At 41.2% G+C, this 19,827-nt stretch overlaps 1 protein-coding gene across 7 annotated transcripts in view; it reads right to left on the reverse strand.

Moving 5' to 3' along the window:
• The window catches only part of PICALM (phosphatidylinositol binding clathrin assembly protein), a 171,876-nt gene that overhangs the window by 27,477 nt on the left and 124,572 nt on the right, over positions 1-19,827 (reverse strand). For 5 of the 7 annotated variants that reach the window (XM_074983701.1, XM_074983709.1, XM_074983717.1 and 2 more), the window contains 3 exons: positions 8,787-8,939; positions 6,923-7,003; positions 2,608-2,715 (listed from right to left, as the gene is read on the reverse strand). The exons of 1 other annotated variant lie outside the window; for it this stretch is intronic. In XM_074983701.1, the coding sequence (XP_074839802.1) occupies positions 2,608-2,715; positions 6,923-7,003; positions 8,787-8,939 (342 nt within the window). The remainder of the gene's footprint in view (positions 1-2,607; positions 2,716-6,922; positions 7,004-8,786; positions 8,940-19,827) is intronic. One more of the 7 variants, XM_074983732.1, reaches the window with a different exon arrangement.

Here is a 19,827-nt window from a genome sequence, read left to right on the forward strand (position 1 = left end):
CCTAATTACCTAATAAATAAAATTGTTAAGTCTTTCAGGTGCTACAGGACTGCTTATTTTATTTTAGGGGGAGGGGGGGCGGAGGTGGGGTGAAGCCGCAGACTAACACAGCTACCCCTCTGAGACTGGATAAAAATATGGATTGAATTGAGTTTTGTATGAAACTACAGTATTTTAACAGAATAAAGCCATTATATCTCAACTGCAAACAGGGATATCAATGGCATAGAAAAATAAAATGCTTTGAGACCAATCCTTCAAACCCTACGTGTGGGAACCTATGTGAGTGAATTCCCACCGAAGGCAATGCAGACTTCAAGTATGGAAGGTTTCCAGGATAGCAGCTACAACAGTGGTTCTCAAACTTTTTGGCCTGAGGCCTAACCCCCATCAACACAAACCTTTCTCTGGACCACCAGCCAACCACACATGACAAGACAATGCATTTGCTTATCTCTAAATACCTTAAGTACTAATTATTCATATTAGTCTACTGGAGCATAAATACACAGAAACACAGCTATAGCATAAGTGGAGGGGACTGCAGGCTTGGAGAGCCAGGGTCCTAACCCTGTAGCACACCTGCAATATTGTCACAGACCAGTAGTGATCCAAAGACCAAACTTTGAGAGCAACTGATCTGTGCTTTTAAAGGTCAAAACTCCTTTAGATTTTCCAGGTGCAGGGAAAAAGTATTTTTTAAAAAGAGCACAGGAATGCTAATCCAAATGTATATAAAATCCATGTAGCAGAAAAGATTTAACTTTTGCATGCTCAAAAGAATTGAAGCTATTAAATATAATCCAATTTCTCTGTTCAATGTATACTGACTCACTCTGGCAATTTGATATCTTGATCTTGAAACAAATCAAGCCCCAAAGAGAAGATTTAACTCCAAATTATTGCAGGCACAAATAAAATCAGGAATTAGAAGAGATTTGAAAGCTCATCTTAATTGTTAACCATGAATCAGAACTGGTAAAAGTTAGGAAAACAAAAGAGAAGTAAAAGAGGCCATTTTCACAGTAGAGAGCAATAAATAGCTGGGATTCCCAAGGATCTGTAATTGGATTAATGCTGTTCAACATACTCAAATGAACTAGAAAAAGGAATGAACAATGAAGAGGCAAAGTTTCAAGTCAGTTTTGTATTGCAAACAAAATCATTCAAGATAGTTAAGTCCAAAGCTAAGTACAAAAAGTACAAAGGGATTTTACAAAACTGGGTGACGAGGCAACAAAATGGCAGGTGAAATTCAATGTTGATAGATGAAAAGTAATGTATATTGGAAAACTTTATTACAACTATTCACAGAAAGTGATAGAGTCCAAATAAGCTGTTACAACTCAAGATAGAAAATTTAGTGTCATTGTGGACAGCTCTGTAAACATCTGCACAATGTGCAGCAACAGTTCAAGTAACACTATTGCAAATCAGTTTGTCCAGAAAGGGACAAATAAGACAGCAAATATCATGCCACTATATAAATCCCTGGTACGCCCACACTTTGAATACTGCATACAGTTCTGGTTGCCCCACTTCAGATAAATTAGAAGTAGTACAGAGCACATGAGATTAGGAATATGGAATAGCTTTTGCATGAAGAGAAAATTAAAAAGACTGGGACTTCTCATCTTAGGAAAGAGGGTATATGAGAGGTCTATAAAATCACGGTTGGGGAAGAGAGTGTCATTTACTCCTTGATATAACGTAAGAACTGGGATCACCTAATGAAATTACAAGGCAGCAAGTTTAAAATTAACGTAAAGGAGTACTCCTTTGTACAATACAGACAACTCGTGGAACTTGTTGCCAGGGGAAGCTGTGAAGGCCAGGTTCAAAAAAGAATTAGGTGATTTCATGGAGGACAGGTCCATCAAAGGCTATTAGCAAAGACAGTATGCAAACTCATGCTACAGGTGTTCTTAAATTTCTGACTTCCAGAAGCTTGGACTGGACAACAGGGACTGCCTCACTTAGTAACTCTCCTGGGCTATGTCTACACTAGCCAAAAACTTTCAAACGCCCATGCAAATGGCCATTTCGAAGTTTACTAATGAAGCGCTGAAGTAGATATTCAGCGCCTCATTGGCATGCGGGCGGCCGCGGCACTTCAAAATTGACGCGGCTCGCCGCCGCGTGGCTTGTCCAGACGGGGCTCCTTATTGAAAAGACCCCACCTACTTCGAAGTCCCCTTATTCCTATGAGCAGATGGGAATAAGGGGACTTTGAAGTAGGCGGGGTCCTTTTGAAAAGGAGCCCCATCTGGACGAGCCGCATCAATTTCAAAGTACCGCAGCTGCCCGCATGCTAATGAGGTGCTGAATATGTATTTCAGCGCTTCATTAGTCAACTTCAAAATGGCCATTTGCATGGCCATTTCCAAGTTTGGGGCTAGAGTAGATATAGCCTTGATGTTTACCTGTTCTGTTCATTCCCTCTGGAGCACCTGGCATTGGCCACTGTCAGAAGACAGAACACTAGGCTAGATGGCCCTTTGGTCTGACCCAGCATGGTGGTTGTTATCGTCTTCTGAGATCTACCTTCCACAGATGTCAAATAATTAACGCACATTTGTTGCCTACAGTAACAAAAGCCTCTCTTACCACCAGAATCTACGACGACATTGGAAGATTTGTTTCCAAACACAGATTCAAAGTCAACATTAAGGCCAGCGGAGGACTGGTGCTGAGCTACAGGAGAAGGTGTAAACCCTGAACAAAATAGAAAATAAAAATACATTATGTAGCACACTTCACAACTCTTCTCTCTAGCTGTGTATACACTACAAGATTTTATCCACAGAAGAGGGCTTCTGTTGACAAAACTAGGGAATGTCCACACTGCAAACGCATTCTGCCTAGAATCTGTCGACAGAATGCAACCTTTTCCCAGGCAAAACAAAAAAGCAGTCAAGCAGCACTTCAAAGACTAACAAAATAATTTATTAGGTGAGCTTTCGTGGGACAGACCCACTTCTTCAGACCATAACCACACCAGAACCAGCGTTACATCTTGTAGGTTTGAGGCACAGCACCTCTGTAGACAGATTCTGTTGACAGAAAAATAGCGTAGATGCTCCAAGGGGTCCTCTATCGACCGAGAAGGCTTCCGGTTCACTGGGCAGCCCTGTTTGCAGAGCCTCTGGTTAGCTGTTCTGTCAACAGAAGGCTTGGCAGTCTGGCTGCTCCCTGTTGACAGAGGGCGTCAAGAGAGGGAGACCCTATTAGGTGCGGATGTGTTCCACAGACAGAGGTTCCATCAGGAAATACCTGTCGACAGTGACTTCTGTTGACAGAACTCTGTACTGTACACAGTTTCTCTGTAAAAATTGAAGCTATTTGATAATATTCAAATGAGGAAATAACAGTGTATAAAAAAAAACTTGCTAAGGCACACATCACTCCTTGAAGTAGAAAAGCACACAGGAAACTATCTGGTTAATGGTTTACTTCAAATACTTTTTCCAATACCCATTTTCCTTTCCTAAAAAGGGGCAGCCTTTTTATCTCCAACAGATCCCCAGGAAGCAAGGTCAGCAACATATAGGCACAGAATCCCGAGACATAGAACTTTTTTTTCTTTTTGGGGGTGGGGGGGCGGGGTTTGAAATTTTGGGCATATCGCCACTAGGGGCAGAAGAACAGTACCACTGCAATATACAAACGCTTTCCTGCACCAGTGGAAGGGACTTATTTCCCTACACAAGGTAATGTCCACACTTATGCAGCACTGACATTACAGATACTGAGCTTCTGGGGTTCAATTTAGTGTGTCTAGTCAGGAGGTGCAAGGGAAGTCAATATAAGAGTCTCCGATCTACCTCCCACTGTGGGGATGGCAGAAAATGTTGACCTCAGGTACGTCAACTACATCTATGCTATTCTCGTAGCTGGAGTTCTAACTTCTGTTCTTTCACTAAGAGGGGGCTTATCAGAACCTGCACCATCTCATCTTATGTGCATCTGTACAACAGAAAGGCAGTCACTATCGCCCGTGTACATCACCATTCTGGAAGCATAACACATTATTAACACTACGCAATAACTGAAAGTTTAGGAGCCAGTTCACTTTACTTAATAAGAGAAACGTAGAGACAAAATTAATACTGAGTTTTATTTGAGGTATATATTGCAACCACTGCCATTTTACTTGAGCAGATAAATTAGTAAGATAATTCTATGATATGAAAGGCACTATAGAAATAGTTAATATTTTAAAACTTATTTGCCTGACCAGTGTAGTGACAGCAGCTCTGATTTTTATATCAGCGTGAAGGAGTGGATATTAGACAAGATCAAATTTACCTAGAAATAAAAGTCACTTAAATAATTGACCAAAGACCACACTTACAAAAGTTTTTTTTTTTCCCCTCCTCCCTGTTTGCTAAAGCGGAGAACCATTTTATTACAACAAAACTAGTATTTAAAATTGTTTTTTTAACCTGGACAAAATATACACCCATTGCAGAATTAAAATTTTAGTTACCAATCACATGAATTTAGTTGTCTTACCAGAACACACTCTTAAATAGAAGCAAAACCAGAAATAAAGAGTCAAAGAACTGCTAGACAGCTAATTACTATTTTCTTTTTTATTGCGTCAAGATAAGAGGAAAAAATGCATTTCAGAGATTTCAAATTTACTGGGGAATCCATCCGGCAAGATAGTGCGGCGCTTTCAAAACAGCCTCTGCATAAAGAGAAAGACTGATATAAAGTCTTTTGAAAATGAGCCTGCTTCTGCAAACCAAGTCTCCAGCTCTCATACTTTAGGACTTTTCAGCTGCAGGAACCATAAACTGAAAGAACAGCATTAGGGACTCATCTATTTCTAACTGTGTAGAGGGGGAGAGACATCCTATTCATGGGTTTCTGCCACCAACCCAGTCAATTGTTCAGCCACAGGTTTATTTTGAAAATTTTAGTAAGGCAGGAGAGACAAACAAACTTTAAATCCTTAAGTGGCAAATAAATGACTGGAAAGATGAAAAAAGAGACGTTAGCAAGAATCAATGAATCTGTATATTTTTCTTGATAGAGAGTAAGCTTTCTTGCTTTGCATTGCTTTTTCATTAACCCTGACACATGCATAAAGTATTCTAATTAACTGGAGGGGGGATTGCATCCTGGGAAGCAGCAACTGAGAAAGATTTGGGGCCAGAGGGAATAATTAGCTGAACGTGAGTTCCCAGTGTGAGGCTGCAGACAGAAAAACTAATGTGATCCATAGGTGGGCAAACAGGAGAATCTCAACTAGCTGTTTATTTAGCACCAGTGGCACTAGCTGCTAGTATACTGCATGCACATATCATGTAGGATGTTAATAAAATAGAGAGGATTCAGAGAAGAGGCAGAATAATTACAGGATTAAAAATATGCCTTATAGTGATGAAATTCAAGAAGCTCAATCTATTAACCTTAAAGTAATGTTAAGGGATGACTTGATCAGTCTAACCATCTACATGGGGAATAAACAGGATCTTCAGACTTGCAGAAAAAGGTGTAACACTCCAATGGCTACAAGATGAAGCTAGACAACTCAGACTAGAAAAAAGGCATACATCCATACTGGAGAATAATTAACCGTTGGAACAATTTACTAAGCGGTATAGTGAATTCTCCATCACCGTTACTTCTTAAATCGACTTTTTTTTTCTTTTTTTAAAATAGGCTATAGGAATTATTTTTAAATGCTTTATAGCTGTAATACACAGAAGGACAAATGCGATGATCACAATGGTCCTTTCTGGCCTTAGCTTCTATGAATTATCACCCAAGAGGTTTCTTCCTCTGACTTGAGCAATTCCTATAACTGTGACTGAAAGACAATTTGTAATCACTTCAAGTAGTAACTGTTCTGCCAATCACAGAAGGTACCCCTTAACACCAACAGGGCTCCTAATGTACATCTACACATGAAAACCAGTGATCGACAAACCTATGCACTGGCCTGCAGATATATTATAGTGTCACTGCTGGGGCTGTATAAGTACCAGACTACTGTGTCAACATACCAAACTTGCAAAGCCAAAGGGAGAAACCAATAATTTCACACTAACAGATACCTTTAGGTAGGGCTTACCTAGCCCCGAAGGGCTCTACAACAGATGCAGAGGAAAAAATAAACGCCAGCAAATATGCCAGTCAGCAGAAGACAAAAAGATCCCCTAAACTGACTGATGGTACCTCATTCTCATCTATCTTAAGAGTTCTGGTGTTAGGAAAGACTGCTTATGAACGGGGCCCTGTGTAAATCACTATTTTCGAAAACACTGTAAATGACAAAGTACTGAATTTCATGGAGTTGCAGAGAATGTTTTACAACTACTTTTAATCAAATTTATAGCTAAAATTAGCTACAAACACATGCAATTAAAGAAACGTTTACTTTCTGTTACATGCAAACAGCAGTCAAATCTTCAAAACAAATTGGTAAAATTCACTCCATCCTTGAAATTGACAAGCTAAGGTAATTGTTGTAGACTTCTTTAAAACACAAATGCACTTTTACAATTCCTCTGTCCTATATAAAATCATGATTTACACAGGGCGCTGCTTAAGAACCAACAAAATTAGAGCCTGCTCTCAGAGTTGCTTTTCCTAAGGAAGAGTGTGATGTAGAAAGCCAGAATATTAGAGAAGTGTCCTTGAAACAGAGGAGTTATTTATTGCACTTTAGTGCTTAAACTAAACATTTAGCACAGGTTTAAAACATAACGTCTTGTGAGTCGCTTGCCCATCTGGAATGATACATTTAAAGTAAGCAGTGACAAAAGACTAACTAGAAATGTTAAACCACTGTATCAAAACAATGCAGTGTTCCCAGACAACTAACGAACCAAGAGGCTTTCCCTTTTCTAGGCACACATCAAGATAATTCACGTTGTTGTTTGTCACAAACCCACATCACATTACCTACCTCCAAATAGACCAGCTACAGGAGAGGGCTCATTGCGGAAATGAGAAGCATTAGGGTAAGCTTGAGGGCCACAAAATGAATCTAGTAAGTCACATCACACAACAGAAAGAGTGGAGAAAGAATAGGGAGAGTTATAGAAAAAAGAAAGACAATGTTTAGTTTCTCAAATAGCTAGAAATATGTTAAAAAAAGGTAAAGTTACATTTATATTACCTAGAATTTGAAGAGAAAAACACTAGCAAAATTATAACACACACACAGGCTTGGTCTACACTTGCCCCCAACTTTGAAGGGGGCATGTTGATCAGGGTGACGGGAAATTACTAACAAAGTGCAGCAGAGAACGTGCAGCACTTCATCAGGCTAGTTCTCCCCCGCAGCAGCTTCCAACTGTCAGACTTTGAAGTGCCGGCACGTGTGTAGCCACAGGCACCTCAAAGTGCCCGTGCTACTTCGAAGTGCCTTTACTCCCAAAATTTTGAAGAGTAAAGGCACTTCAAAGTGCCCGCAGCTACATGCATGCCGACACTTGAAAGTCTGACACTTTGAAGTTGCTGCAGGGGGAAGAATTAGCCTAATTAAGTGCTGCGTATTCACTGCAGCACTTCATTGGTAATCTCCCGTCACCCTGATTAACATGTCCCCTGTGAAGCTGGGGGCAAGTGTAGACAAGCCCATATATTTTTAGCTCAAATACCATGTTCTACATCTTTTGAAGATGCGAGTGTGAAAACCATACCTGCCAACTATTTATGTTAAATAATCTGCTCCAGCTTGCATCAATACTGGAAGTTCTTTTCCCAGACCTGAAGAGGTGGTTTGTTTAAGCTAAAAGCTTGTCTGTCTCACCAACAGAAGTCAGTCCAATAAAAGATATTACCTGTTCTTATACTTGGAGTATAACAATATAACTGAAGAGAGTTATTGCCATAAGGGAGTTTCCTTTGGCAAATGGACTGATACAACCTAAAGAACCAGTAGTTACCTTAAAATCACATTTACATTGTAGCAACTTGCTTGTACTAATACATAAATTAAATAAATGCCCATTGGACCATTTTCATATTAAGAACTTTGTTTTCAGGGAACTACGTTTTGGCTATAAGAACACAGTCTAGGCTGTGGTTTGTTTTTTTCATAAGATGTAGTAGCATGGTGCCCCCCCCGCTTCAGATCACTTTACAAGGAGATATTTATTGTGAAAATAAAAACAGTCTGGCAAGATCAGCTCTACAATTAGCTTTACTCTAAAACAAAAGATATCATATAATTAGTCTTAGTTTTCATTGTTTTAAAGAGATTAATTGGTAATTCTTCACATTGAGAAATAATCCAATCACTATGTACTTCCCCAACTCAAGTTTTAGGAGGTTTCTTAATATGGCAGCCCTGACGTTCTGTCTATAGAAGGTGAAGTTGAGTGAGATGTTTAAGAAGGTACAAATGGTAAATTTATATGGTAGTCTAATACCGTCCACTTGAAAAATTTTAAAAAGTCAATACAAGGTCACAAAAATTTGACAAAAAACAAGTGACTTTCATAAATTCTCATTCTTGCATACCTATGAATTTTATGGACTATGGCCTTAAAGTGTATTTATTTCAGAGCCCTTCATTACATAAAATATACTTGAGCAAGAATGCTTCAACTACAAATATGAAATGTCTGACAACTATTTTTATAAACCAAGCAATGACTTTTAATACAGCTATGACAAAAAACTTAAACATAAAATAGTGAATCCACACCAATAATCAAAACTAGAACACATATTTTAGCTTCCTTCTGGAAAAAAAATCCTACTTGTTTAAAAATAATGCAGTTTCTGAAATATAGCAGTCATTTAGCTTAAAGGTACATTACCAACAAATACTTCATGAGTGGGTGTCCTAGTGCTGAAAGTAGACACATCAGAAGATATAACAGACAGATGAACAGCATCATTAGTTTTGATGAGGAAAGGATTTAGGCTTGGAATGGCATCATCAACAGCATCAACTGTAGCAGAAAATGGATCTGTTCAATGCCAGCAAGTAGGAATGAGAAGAAAGGGGAACTGAATTAGTATGGAAGTAATTGTTAGAACCAGCACAAGAGCTCACATGGTTTTACTCTGTGGGCAACGACTGTTAGTCTGTACTGCAAGCTGAACAACAGGTTCTGGTATGATATTTCTATGCATTACCACAATACAAATTAACAATTTACATGGGAGAACTGTTAGTAAAGCAGTAAGAAGAACCTAAGACTTATTTACAGCCTTACACCAGTCTCTAAACGTCACGTCATTTTCTAGAAAGAATGCACTTAGGGACAGGATTGAAAATACCGTATGAAGGTACTTTGCTTCCTGTTTCCAGGGAAGAGTCTCCCCATTGTTTGGGTCAGTAGGTATACAGCATTAGCCACAAAGGAGAAAAGTTTGGTTGCTTCTGCTTCAAGAAGCAACAGCCAAAACTGAGGCTGCCAGCCAAAAAACAAGCCAGGCTGGGATTGGTGCTAGAAAGGAACAAGAACATATCTGTCTAAAAGAGATCAGATATGGATGAGAAAGAGAGCTACAAATCCTCCTGAGTGGGTTTTGAACTTCCTTCCCTTCAATAGCAGGAAAAAGGAAGGGCAGACAGGCTGGTCAGAACAACCTCATGGATCAGCAGGTGGTAGACGGCTCATCGTAGTAGGTTAGTTTCACTACTGCTGCCTCAACCCAATATCAGGCCTCAGATCTCTCACTGAAATGAGAGGGAATTGGACCTGGTTCTTTAAGTACACTTTACCATTTCAAGCAATACAACCATTGCAGAAATTCCTGAATAAAACAGTTAATTCTGCTATTTTTGTAGTCGTTTTCAATTTCTGGCACTTTTCACTTCACTGAAAAGATATCATCCCAGGCTTTTGCAGATCAAACTGAGACTAGTTATTTCAAACGCAACTTGTAAAATATTGCATACTCAACATAAATATGAATTCATATCAATTTGCCACAAAAAGTACTGCATAAAATAAGGCTAAGTCACAGCTTAGCCCTGAGAAGTATAAAACTTCAGAACTGTGGCTGCAATTTTTCTTAGTAGGCCTCTAAAAAACCCACTTTGTATTTGGCTTCAGATGTACACTATTTTACATAAAAAGTATACCTTCATTTGCCCAGAGTGAAGTAGATCAGAAGCCTTATAAGAAAATGGTGTTTAGTAAACTGCTCGACAAACAATACTTTAAAGGCTAAGCACTACTATTAAATGCCTTAAGTTATTATAAAATACCTAGAAGAAATCTTGTGTTCATCTGTCTTACCCATAATTTAGGCCTTTAAAATACAATCTTGTAATCACTGTCCGTATTGGGTACTAAAACAAGAAAATTTGAGCTCCAGCACACAGACTAGAACAGTGTAAATAGAACTAGATTTTCATTTGACATTGTGCCATTCCAAGGGTTGTCCCCTCTGTTATATTTCCTTCCCTTGTAATCAACACGATGTAGAACATTTAGGACAAACTATGGTTAACTCCATGTTTATGGAAGTTTTAAAATATATTTTCTACCTTTTGATTTCTGAAGTTTAAAGGTACAAATTGGCACTTGGCAAACAGAACATACACAAACCTGTCAACTAAAAGCAGGAGATATGGACCTTTATAGTTTGCAACTACTTAATTTTTTCAGTTATGTATCAAATATTTGATTAAATAATTTGGACACAAACAGCAGAAATTTAAGAGACCACTGAAGAAAACATTAAAATATTTGATCAGTTCATGCTGGTTTAAAGACAAAACCCATAGGGCTCATAGGCTGGGTCTACACGTAGTGGCTGTGCCAGCAGCTCCATGCTAATGAGTAGTCTCGCAATTGCAAATGGCTGCTCATTAACATACTCATGCAGCTAATTAGCATAGCTGCACAAGATTTTGCTCTTGGCAGAGGGTGGTACCAGCAGTAAACATGCCATGCGGACATGCCTCTGCCAGCTAACCCCACCCCCCCACTGTCACATGCTTATCCTTGAAAAACTCCACTCTCTATGGAGAGCAAACTCTTGGGAGGCTATGCTAATTAGCTGCAGGAATATGCTAATGACCAGCCATCTGCAATTGAGACTACACATTAGCATGGAGCTGCCAGGAGAGCAGCTCTGTGTGGACCCAGCCTTAGTGTTTTTATTTGCACAATAAAGAGACACTTTGAAACAGTGTCTGTTCCCTGAACACCAAGTGTCAATTGCATTAGTACAGTTTGTACCACCTGAATGCAAGTAACACCATCAAGATACTAATAAAAAAGATATTGACCTCCCACCCATTTTTTCCAACATTCAGATCTTATTTTTGATTCTATCAAATGTGTGTCCTGCCCTGATTCCAGATAATGTATTTCCAATTTTGTCTAGTTCTCGGTGGGACTCATTTACACTTCTGAGGTAAGAAAAACAAGGACATCAGAATGAAGAACACTGAACTCATTTAGGCTATATTCTCAGCATAAGAAGCATGGCAGAAAGGCATGATCTCTGGCTAGCAACAACTTCCAGTTCTTAAAGCCTTGGATGTGCACAGTCTGCATTTATTTTAATGCTTGCACAGCAAGTGCAAAATCCAGGGTACATTGGAGCTAACGCTCCCCTTTTTCCCAGCAAAAATTCCAGTTATTTTCCACTTTGCAGGCAAAATTCTCTTTGCAAATAACCCCACTATAAGTATTTCAGCAATGGAAGAGAGAACAAAAGAAATATTCAGCTTTTTCAATTTCTTTTACATTATTAAAAAAAAAAGTAAGTGATTCAACATATTCCTTCTCTTGAACAGTTAGCTCTGAACAATTTAGAAAACTAGAATCAAGACACTCCTTGTATCTGTCTATATATCCACCTTCATATATAGATCCATCCACCTTCTTTTTTAGTTTATGCACAATGTGTCGCTGGTGGGAACTAACTAGGATTCATCACCACACTGCTGTAGTATCAGAGAGGTAGCCGTGTTAGTCTGCATGTTCAAGAACAAGTAGTAGTCCTGTGGCACTTTACAGACTAACATATTTTGGGGCATAAGCTTTCGTGGACCCGCTGATGAAGCAGGTCTTTGCCCACAAAAGCATATGCTGCAAAATATCTGTTAGTTTACTACAGTGCCACACGACACTGCTGTAGGTGACTTCACAACTGTAATCTATATGGGAACTTGGAGCTCAGAGTCAAGTCTATTATTGATGATAATTCTGTGCAGCCAACAAATGGCATGAGAAGTCTCAAGCAATCATGTACTGTTCTGTGAAAGTATGAGCAGAAGCCTATTTGTAGCTATGCAGATTTCTGAGATAGGAACATCATTAACCAACTGGGGTAGAAATAGTTCTCCTGGGCTGCATCCCCATGTGTCCTTTAATGAGCAGCCTGGAAGATGCTAATAAGATGTGGATATAAATTTCCCACACCTCATTAGTGTACAGCCATGTGATTCAGAGTCTGGAAGCAGCTCTTTTGGACTCTAAAACAGACACACAGACATGAGGCCTGCAGGGATCTTCCAGAAGGAAACTCTCCTTTTGGAAGCCCCCTCTTCCTCAAAAGATCCCCACAGGCCCTGTGTCTATTTTGGAGGCTGGAAGAGCTTCTTCCGGACTCCGAATCACATGGCTGTACGCTAATGAGGGCAGGAAATTTACATCTGCACCTCATTAGCATCTTCTGGGCTACTCATTACCATGCCCCTTCTTCCGGAAGAAGGGGCATGTAGAGACGCAGCCCTGTAGTGCATATGTATTCCTGATAGAGTAGCAAGCAGTGGACATAACAAAAGTTAATGCAGTTCAAGAGCCATATGAAGAATCTTTGAACTGTTTGCAATGCCTTTGGATCCATATGCAATGAAGAAAAGATCAAGAGATTCCCTAAAACACTTAGCCCCGTCCAAATAAAATGCAAGAGCTCTCTGAGCATCTAATATATTTTGTATTACTGTCTCCCTATTAGTGGAATGTGGTTTTGGGAAAAAGATAAGGAGGTGGATGAGTTGGTTCATATGGACATGAGGCCACCTTTTGTAGCAACTCTTAGTGTGGCCTCAGAATGCCTTTTAAGATGACCATGAAGGGTGGGTGTGCAAGCAGTGTTATTTCCTCTATTTGCAATGCTGAGATGATGTCTTCATTAACAGGTGTAGAAGAGAGACAGTTGCCCGCAAATTCAAAGGGTAGCTTAGTTAAAGTCTTTAAAATTAGACTGAGGTCCCAAGTCGGAGTGGGGGCATCTCACTTGTGGAAAAAGGTTTCCCATGTCCTTAAGGAATCTGTGTTCTCTGATTGGAAAATATGGAATATCCATCCATCCATCTACCGGTGGAAGGATGCTATGGCCACAAGACATACTGAGAGAGAGATCAGTCTTTTTAATATCTAGTATGTAGTCTAAGATCAAGGAGAAGGGATAAGATATCAGAGCAACGTGGTTGTAACTGCACCTCTTTTGCAGGTAAGTGCAAAAAGTCAATTTCCCACTTTGTAATGACACTTCTCCTCAGAGAAGCACCTCCCTTTGGGTTGACACCACAAAGAAGCCAAGCCTTAAGCCAAAGGATCTGTCAGTTGGGGTGATAAATCTGTCCATTGTTTTGGGAGAATAGGTGAGGAATGGACTGTAGACGAACAGCTGGCCACATTGCTACTTGTGTCAGGCACGGGTACATCTGTCTCCGCCAACTGGGGGCAATCAGCCTCACTTGCTTTTTCTCCACCTTATCTTTAACGGACCTTCAGTAGCAAGGGGAATGGAGAAAAAAGATATGGCAGTTCTTTGCCATGTTGAAAAAGGAAAGTTTCTCTATTTTCTAGGGACTGTTTCCCCAGTCCAGGTCTGGAACAGAAGCAAGAAACATCCCTGCTAATTACTTAACCCAGAACAACCCAGTTCCCCACTGACAGGCATTTTGGACAGCATTTAATTCTGAAATGTTGCTGGGGAGTACAATTGCTGTGGGGGACTACTTGCCTTGAAATCAGTAGCTGTTTAGATGGGCTTCCCTGTCTATCAGAGACTGGTAAGTGTGTTGAATCTGCCATTGGATGAATGCAGACACTTGCACTGTGTCATGTTTGGTTCCTCTAAACTCTGAAACACTGAACTGCAGTCAAAGTTGATTTTGGGGTATTGGGTGGCTTGCAGGGAGTTTCTGAAGGAACAAGCCTTGAGAATCCAGTCATCCAGAGAGCACACAGGGTAATACCCTACTGTTCTTACATGACAGAGAAAGATCTCAGAGGAATCCCTGGGTGTAGGTGAGGGACTATACAGAAGTGCTGTGTTCTGGCAGTAGTCCTGCTCAAAGGTAAACCTGAGGGATCTTCTGCAGGACAGAACAACTGAGATGTGGAAGTATGCATACTGTAGTTCTAGGGCCAAGAACCAAATCTCCCTGTTTCAGATCTAGAATAATTGCTGCTAGTGCAGGAGGGGGCACTCCAAAAGTTTTGGCAAATGGGCATGGGCTACTTTTTTCTATTATATTAATGGAGAGGGTGAGTGGGGTCCAGAATGGAGTTTGGGTGCAAGAGGGAACTCCAGGCAGAGAGTGGGTTGAAGTCGGGGGAGTGGATTTGGCACAGGAGGTTATGGAACAGAAAGGCATGCAAGTTGCATGCTCTGACCCTGGCTAGGGAGGCACTTACAAAAGAAATATTGCCAAGTATGTTTGCATTAATAATTCAAGCAGGAGATGGCAGAATGCGGCCTACATAATTTTGTTCTCTGTTACTTTGAGGGAGAGAGAAAAATTCTGTGCAACTTTAAAACAGATATAAAATCTGGGGCCCTTAATTGCAAATACAATCTTATTTATACAACAAGATATAAAAATGTAGTGGCATATTCACAAGCTGCATTCCGTGAAATATGAGATACTCATGTATGACTATGGCATTATTTACCAAATAGGACAACAAAAAGTCCTGTGGCACTTTATAGACTAACAGATATTTTGGAGCATAAGCTTTCATGGGCAAGGACCCGCTTCATCACATGCATGAGATGCCTCATACAACTGATGAAGCAGGTCTTTGCCCACGAAAGTTTATGCTCCAAAATATCTGTTAATGTATAAGGTGTCACAGGACTTCTTGTTCTTCTCGAAGATACAGACTAACACGGCTACCTCTCTGGTACTTGTTACCTAATAGGACAATTCAATATTTGTTATGTGTTTTCTCAGGACATATTTACAAGAGGGACAAGCACAGTTGCTTCTTGATGTAACAACCTGGATGACATCATTATTATCCTGGCCAGTAGCACAGTGAAGCAGTCAGGCAAGATGCCTGCCTTCCACAGGAGTCCCTCAAACCTCAAAACTGACAGCAGATACTGGCCAGACTGTCTCCACGCATTGCTTGGGGGGAAGAGGAACAGTGGGAACCCATGTGACGCCTGTACCTGAGACCACCCCCCCACCACAGCTCACATTGTCCGGAAACCAAACAAAGGGAGCAGTATGAAGAAACCTGCTGTCACCCAGCCTACAAAGGGTCATGCAGAGACTCTCTTACCAACAGCCTCTGGCCATGGCACTTCCAGGAGTAGTATTGCTGGGGCCATGGCAGGCAAGCAGACAGCCTTAATGTCCCACTAGGCCTTGGACATTTTTCTACAGCCCCATCCCAGCAGAAAAGAACATCCGGCATGCCAGATATTACCTGCAGACTGTATTTTGCCCACTCCACGCTGCTGTGATCATCTTTAATCTTTACATGCTTAACATATGTTTAGTGCTCTTTGATCTAATATGGGTCTCTGTGTGGCAGCAGCTATAAAGACTGTCGCTTGCCTTGTGGCTGAAGTACAAACACCAGCTGCCACTGCTGGTGGATGGAAGGAGCCCACAGCCTCATGTGCAAGATCACCATGTTGCAGACCAGAGGGCTCTGCTTGGCAGGGGTACAAACCAGCTCTGTGTGCTGTTGTTCCCCCTATCCTCCAGGCTGGGGGAACAGCAGCAGTGTTCCTGTACTTACTTGTAGGTTCAGCTCCTGTCACTCCTCTTGGCTATGAATCATGGTTAACAAGAGCAACAGGGGAGGGGGAGGAGAAAGAAGGGGGGTAATGCTTGCAAGCCCAGAGTGCTGTGGAACCACGTTTTCCCCAGGAGCTGTATGACGTAGGTCCCCCAGTTCTGGCCCCCTCCTGCCCAGACCTCACACCTCCACCCAATTTTTGCACCCTACCTCCCACCCAGATCTTGGACCCCCATCTAGGCTCCAGACCCCAAACCCTGATCCTGTAACCTCCTGTCCAGTCTCTGTACCCCTGCCCCATTTGTACACTTTACTCTCCTGTCCAGACCCTGTCCCCCAACCCAGCGCCTGCTCCCTTGCAGCTCCCTCCCACGCACTGAACCCCTCATTTCTGTTTACACCCCAGAGCCTAGAGGGTCCCACAATATCTACTAGCCTCATGACTCCAAAGGAGTTAATATGGCTGGGGGTACATGAGAGTCCTGAACCTCGGTACTCTTTCCCTCCCCACACATGGGGCTGGAATGCAAGGGCAGGGAAGGTTTTTTTTTTTTTCTCTGTCTGGTTGGTTGATTTTTTTGCTTCTCACTTGTTTGGCCTCAGTGGTAGTTTGTTTTTTTTTTGATTGGTCAGTTGTCCTGACACAAAGAAAATTCACCTATCCTTATTGTGAAGAGTGGTTGCTTGAGACCTCAACCAACATGTCAAAAAACTGGTGCTTTAGGACAAGGGCTGATATGTTGAGGACCTGGTGGCGGTGGGGGGGACGACGCACAACATTTTTCCTTTTTGCATTCTAGGTTTCTTCCATTGTTACTTATAGTATCACTGAGGCAAGGGGAATTGGGCGGGGAACTGGACCTGTGAGATGGGTGTGAACACCATTTTCTTTTCTATCCCAGCATGTAGAATCTCTTTGGAATTCTTTAAAGCATGAAGTGATGGATCAGTCTTATCAGCAAAGAATCTGGAGCCCTTGAAGGGGAGGTCCTCCACCTCCCTGCTTTGAAAAAGTAGTCTTGTATTTTCTTCAGCAGCCACCTCTAATGCTGCCATAAAAATTTAATGGACCACTTTATTTGTGGCATTCAGTGTAGTCTGTAGCACTGTTCCTGCTACTAGCTGTCCAGAAGCACAATGAGAATGGTTTAAAATGATCATCCATGAGCACAAACAGCTAATAGCATTGATGAGTTTCTGAAAAGTCACATGGTCAGACTTTACCATTAGGTGCTGAGATGGTGCCTTCTTCTCAACTAAGGCTAGGCTTTTCCATTTTCTATCATAGGGGGTTTACTTAAGCAAGGTGTTGCTTTCCCTGAAAATCACTGTCTTGCTTTTTTTTTTTTTGGGGGGGGGGGGGGCGCGCATGGGGGAGTACTTAGTACTTCTTTTCTGCCTTTTACACGTCAGCACAAGACACTAGTTATGCTAGATAATCTTGGCAGGCTCCAAAAACATCTTGACTGGGAGGACAATTCTTGAAGAGGAGAGGTATGCAATATGTTCAGCAATTCACAGTAGGTTTCTTTCACCTCTGAGGATTGTTTCTAATGTGGTAAACAGACACACTAACAGGTCCTGAAATTTGGCTAGGTATTTTAGAGAGGGCATCACCTCCTCAGATGGTGAAGAGATACTATGCAGTGTTTTGTTTTTTCCTCGTCTACCCTGGCTTCCTGATACTCAAAGGTTTCCTCCTGAGTTCTATACAGAGGCTGTAGGGTCTCATCTCTTACCTGTGGCAGACAGTGCCACCACATCAGAGACTGTGCTCTTCAAGTCTCAAGACATTACAAAAGAACCCTTACTCAAAGGTCCTGTATTTTCTGGGTATGTGTTTTTGAGACACTTGGTGTTAAAGTAACTGATGAAACTGGGGATCTCTTCTGTCTGGTCAGGATCTCTGCTTCAGAGCCTGGAGCCCTGCTCAGGACAATCAGATTTTCTCCATGAGTCTCCCTCCCTGCAATTTAAAGGCTCTGGAGCAGTGCTCCCTCTGATTTTTTTTACATCCATTTGCAGAATGTATTTTTTTATGTGCACCAAGGGCATGTGCGAATGTGCACCACCAATAGACACACATGCTGCTAGCTGTGACTACTCTGCTAGTCAGCTAGACATCACCTGAATTACTCCTTAATGGCTGCCCAGGCACTCAGCTTACATCTGCTCTGGAGATGATCTTTGCCATGGAGGGATTTGGCACAAGGGTCAGCTGCTTATTTAAGCACCTGTAACTTCCAGTTCTTTTGGGACCAAGTCTTCAATTGTTGGCAAAAGGTGCACTTCTGCAGAATATGAGCCTCTCCAAGGCACTGGATGTAACAGCAGTGTCTGTCCGTAACAGGTACTGCCTCCCTACAGTAGAGTAGCTTTTAAATCTGAAAGAGCTGGAGTGGGGGAGGGAGAACTGCAAGACAAAAAGCTTTTTTCTTGTGTTTTGGAGAAGTAAAAATGGCAGCTCTAAAAATTATACGAAAATAAACAAGCCCTATCAAATGTAATGAAACATGAGGTAAGTAAAACAAATTGGTACTCACACCATCTTGGGCTGAGGGGGCTTAGAAGGAAATGAGGATAGTTCACGCATGCTGTACTAGATAGGCTCAAGGAAAAGCAAAGACAAGAGGTAAGAGAGGGGCTCAGCTCTGCACCCCCCGGAAGTGGTGGGACCAGGCCAAGGCAGAAAGGGCAGGATCTAGGGCAGTCAGCCGTTAGCACTGCTCAGACTGCAGTGCTGGTCCCCCTGCCATAGCTGCGCTGCCGAGGCATTTCAGAACTCCCTCATCAGTAGGCCTGCCAAACAGACACCGCTAAACACAGTTTCAGACCAGAAGTGCAGGGATACAGACATACCTACAGTGGAGCACCCATATGACTACCACTCTAAAAGAAAATACATCTTACCTACCTGACGCAAGTGCTGAGGGCTTTTGTAATGCTGCTTAGATCTTTGGTAAAACACAATGAAATAAAAGCATAATTTTCTGAACTATAATCTAAAAATTTAGCACCAGCCAACCCTGAAACCATTGCAACTACTGATATATCTGCACAAGTATTTAAATAGGTGTTCACACCTATGCAGATAGAACCTTACACACTTAGTCCAACCTGTGCTTTTCAACACACGGGGCTACTCACATTCTCCATGCTCACCTACCAGCCAACAACTATTACTAAGGGGCTCTTACCGGAAGAGAAATTTAGGCTAAATTTCAGGAATGCTAAAATGGTGAGATATTAGTTTATGCCATGGTATTTGTGATGAAGCAATATTAATCTCTTTTGCCAGTGACATTTAAAATTGGACTACCCATAAGTACTAAAAAGTCATACAAGACCCAAGGAGACCAACATCAGCTAATGGATTTTTCCCCCCATTTCTATACTCTGACTCATCCTAGGCATCTGAATTTCAAAATATAGATTGAGAGACCCGCCATCAAATTGTCTGAGAAAGGTACTTTGTTCACCAGTGTTTTCTACTCAAATTATCCTATTTTTGAAACCACCACGTAAGTTGGTACAGCACTGGAGAGTGAAGAAAAGCTTTTAGAAGTCCTTGTCAAACCTGAAATCTTAAAAACTTAAGATACAACATCTATTCAGTAGCAGATCCACCATGTATTACCTGGAATTCTATGTAAAGCTTCCCTGCACAGGAAATGTTAATTAGCAAGGTTATACATAATGTGCACACATACATGCCTACAGGGAATAGCAAGTAACACACAGTATGTCTGTCTCTTATGAGAAATTACTCTTGCTGGTAGGAAAATTAGTTGAAACAGCCTGAAGCTCACAAAATGAATGAGATAAGATGAGTGATTTCATCTTGTTAAAGAAACAACAGAAAACAATTCCTATGCCTGTATTTTCATTAATCCAAAAGTAT

The sequence above is a fragment of the Carettochelys insculpta genome, chromosome 1 (genome assembly GCF_033958435.1).
Source record: "Carettochelys insculpta isolate YL-2023 chromosome 1, ASM3395843v1, whole genome shotgun sequence".
Taxonomy (NCBI): domain Eukaryota; kingdom Metazoa; phylum Chordata; order Testudines; family Carettochelyidae; genus Carettochelys; species Carettochelys insculpta.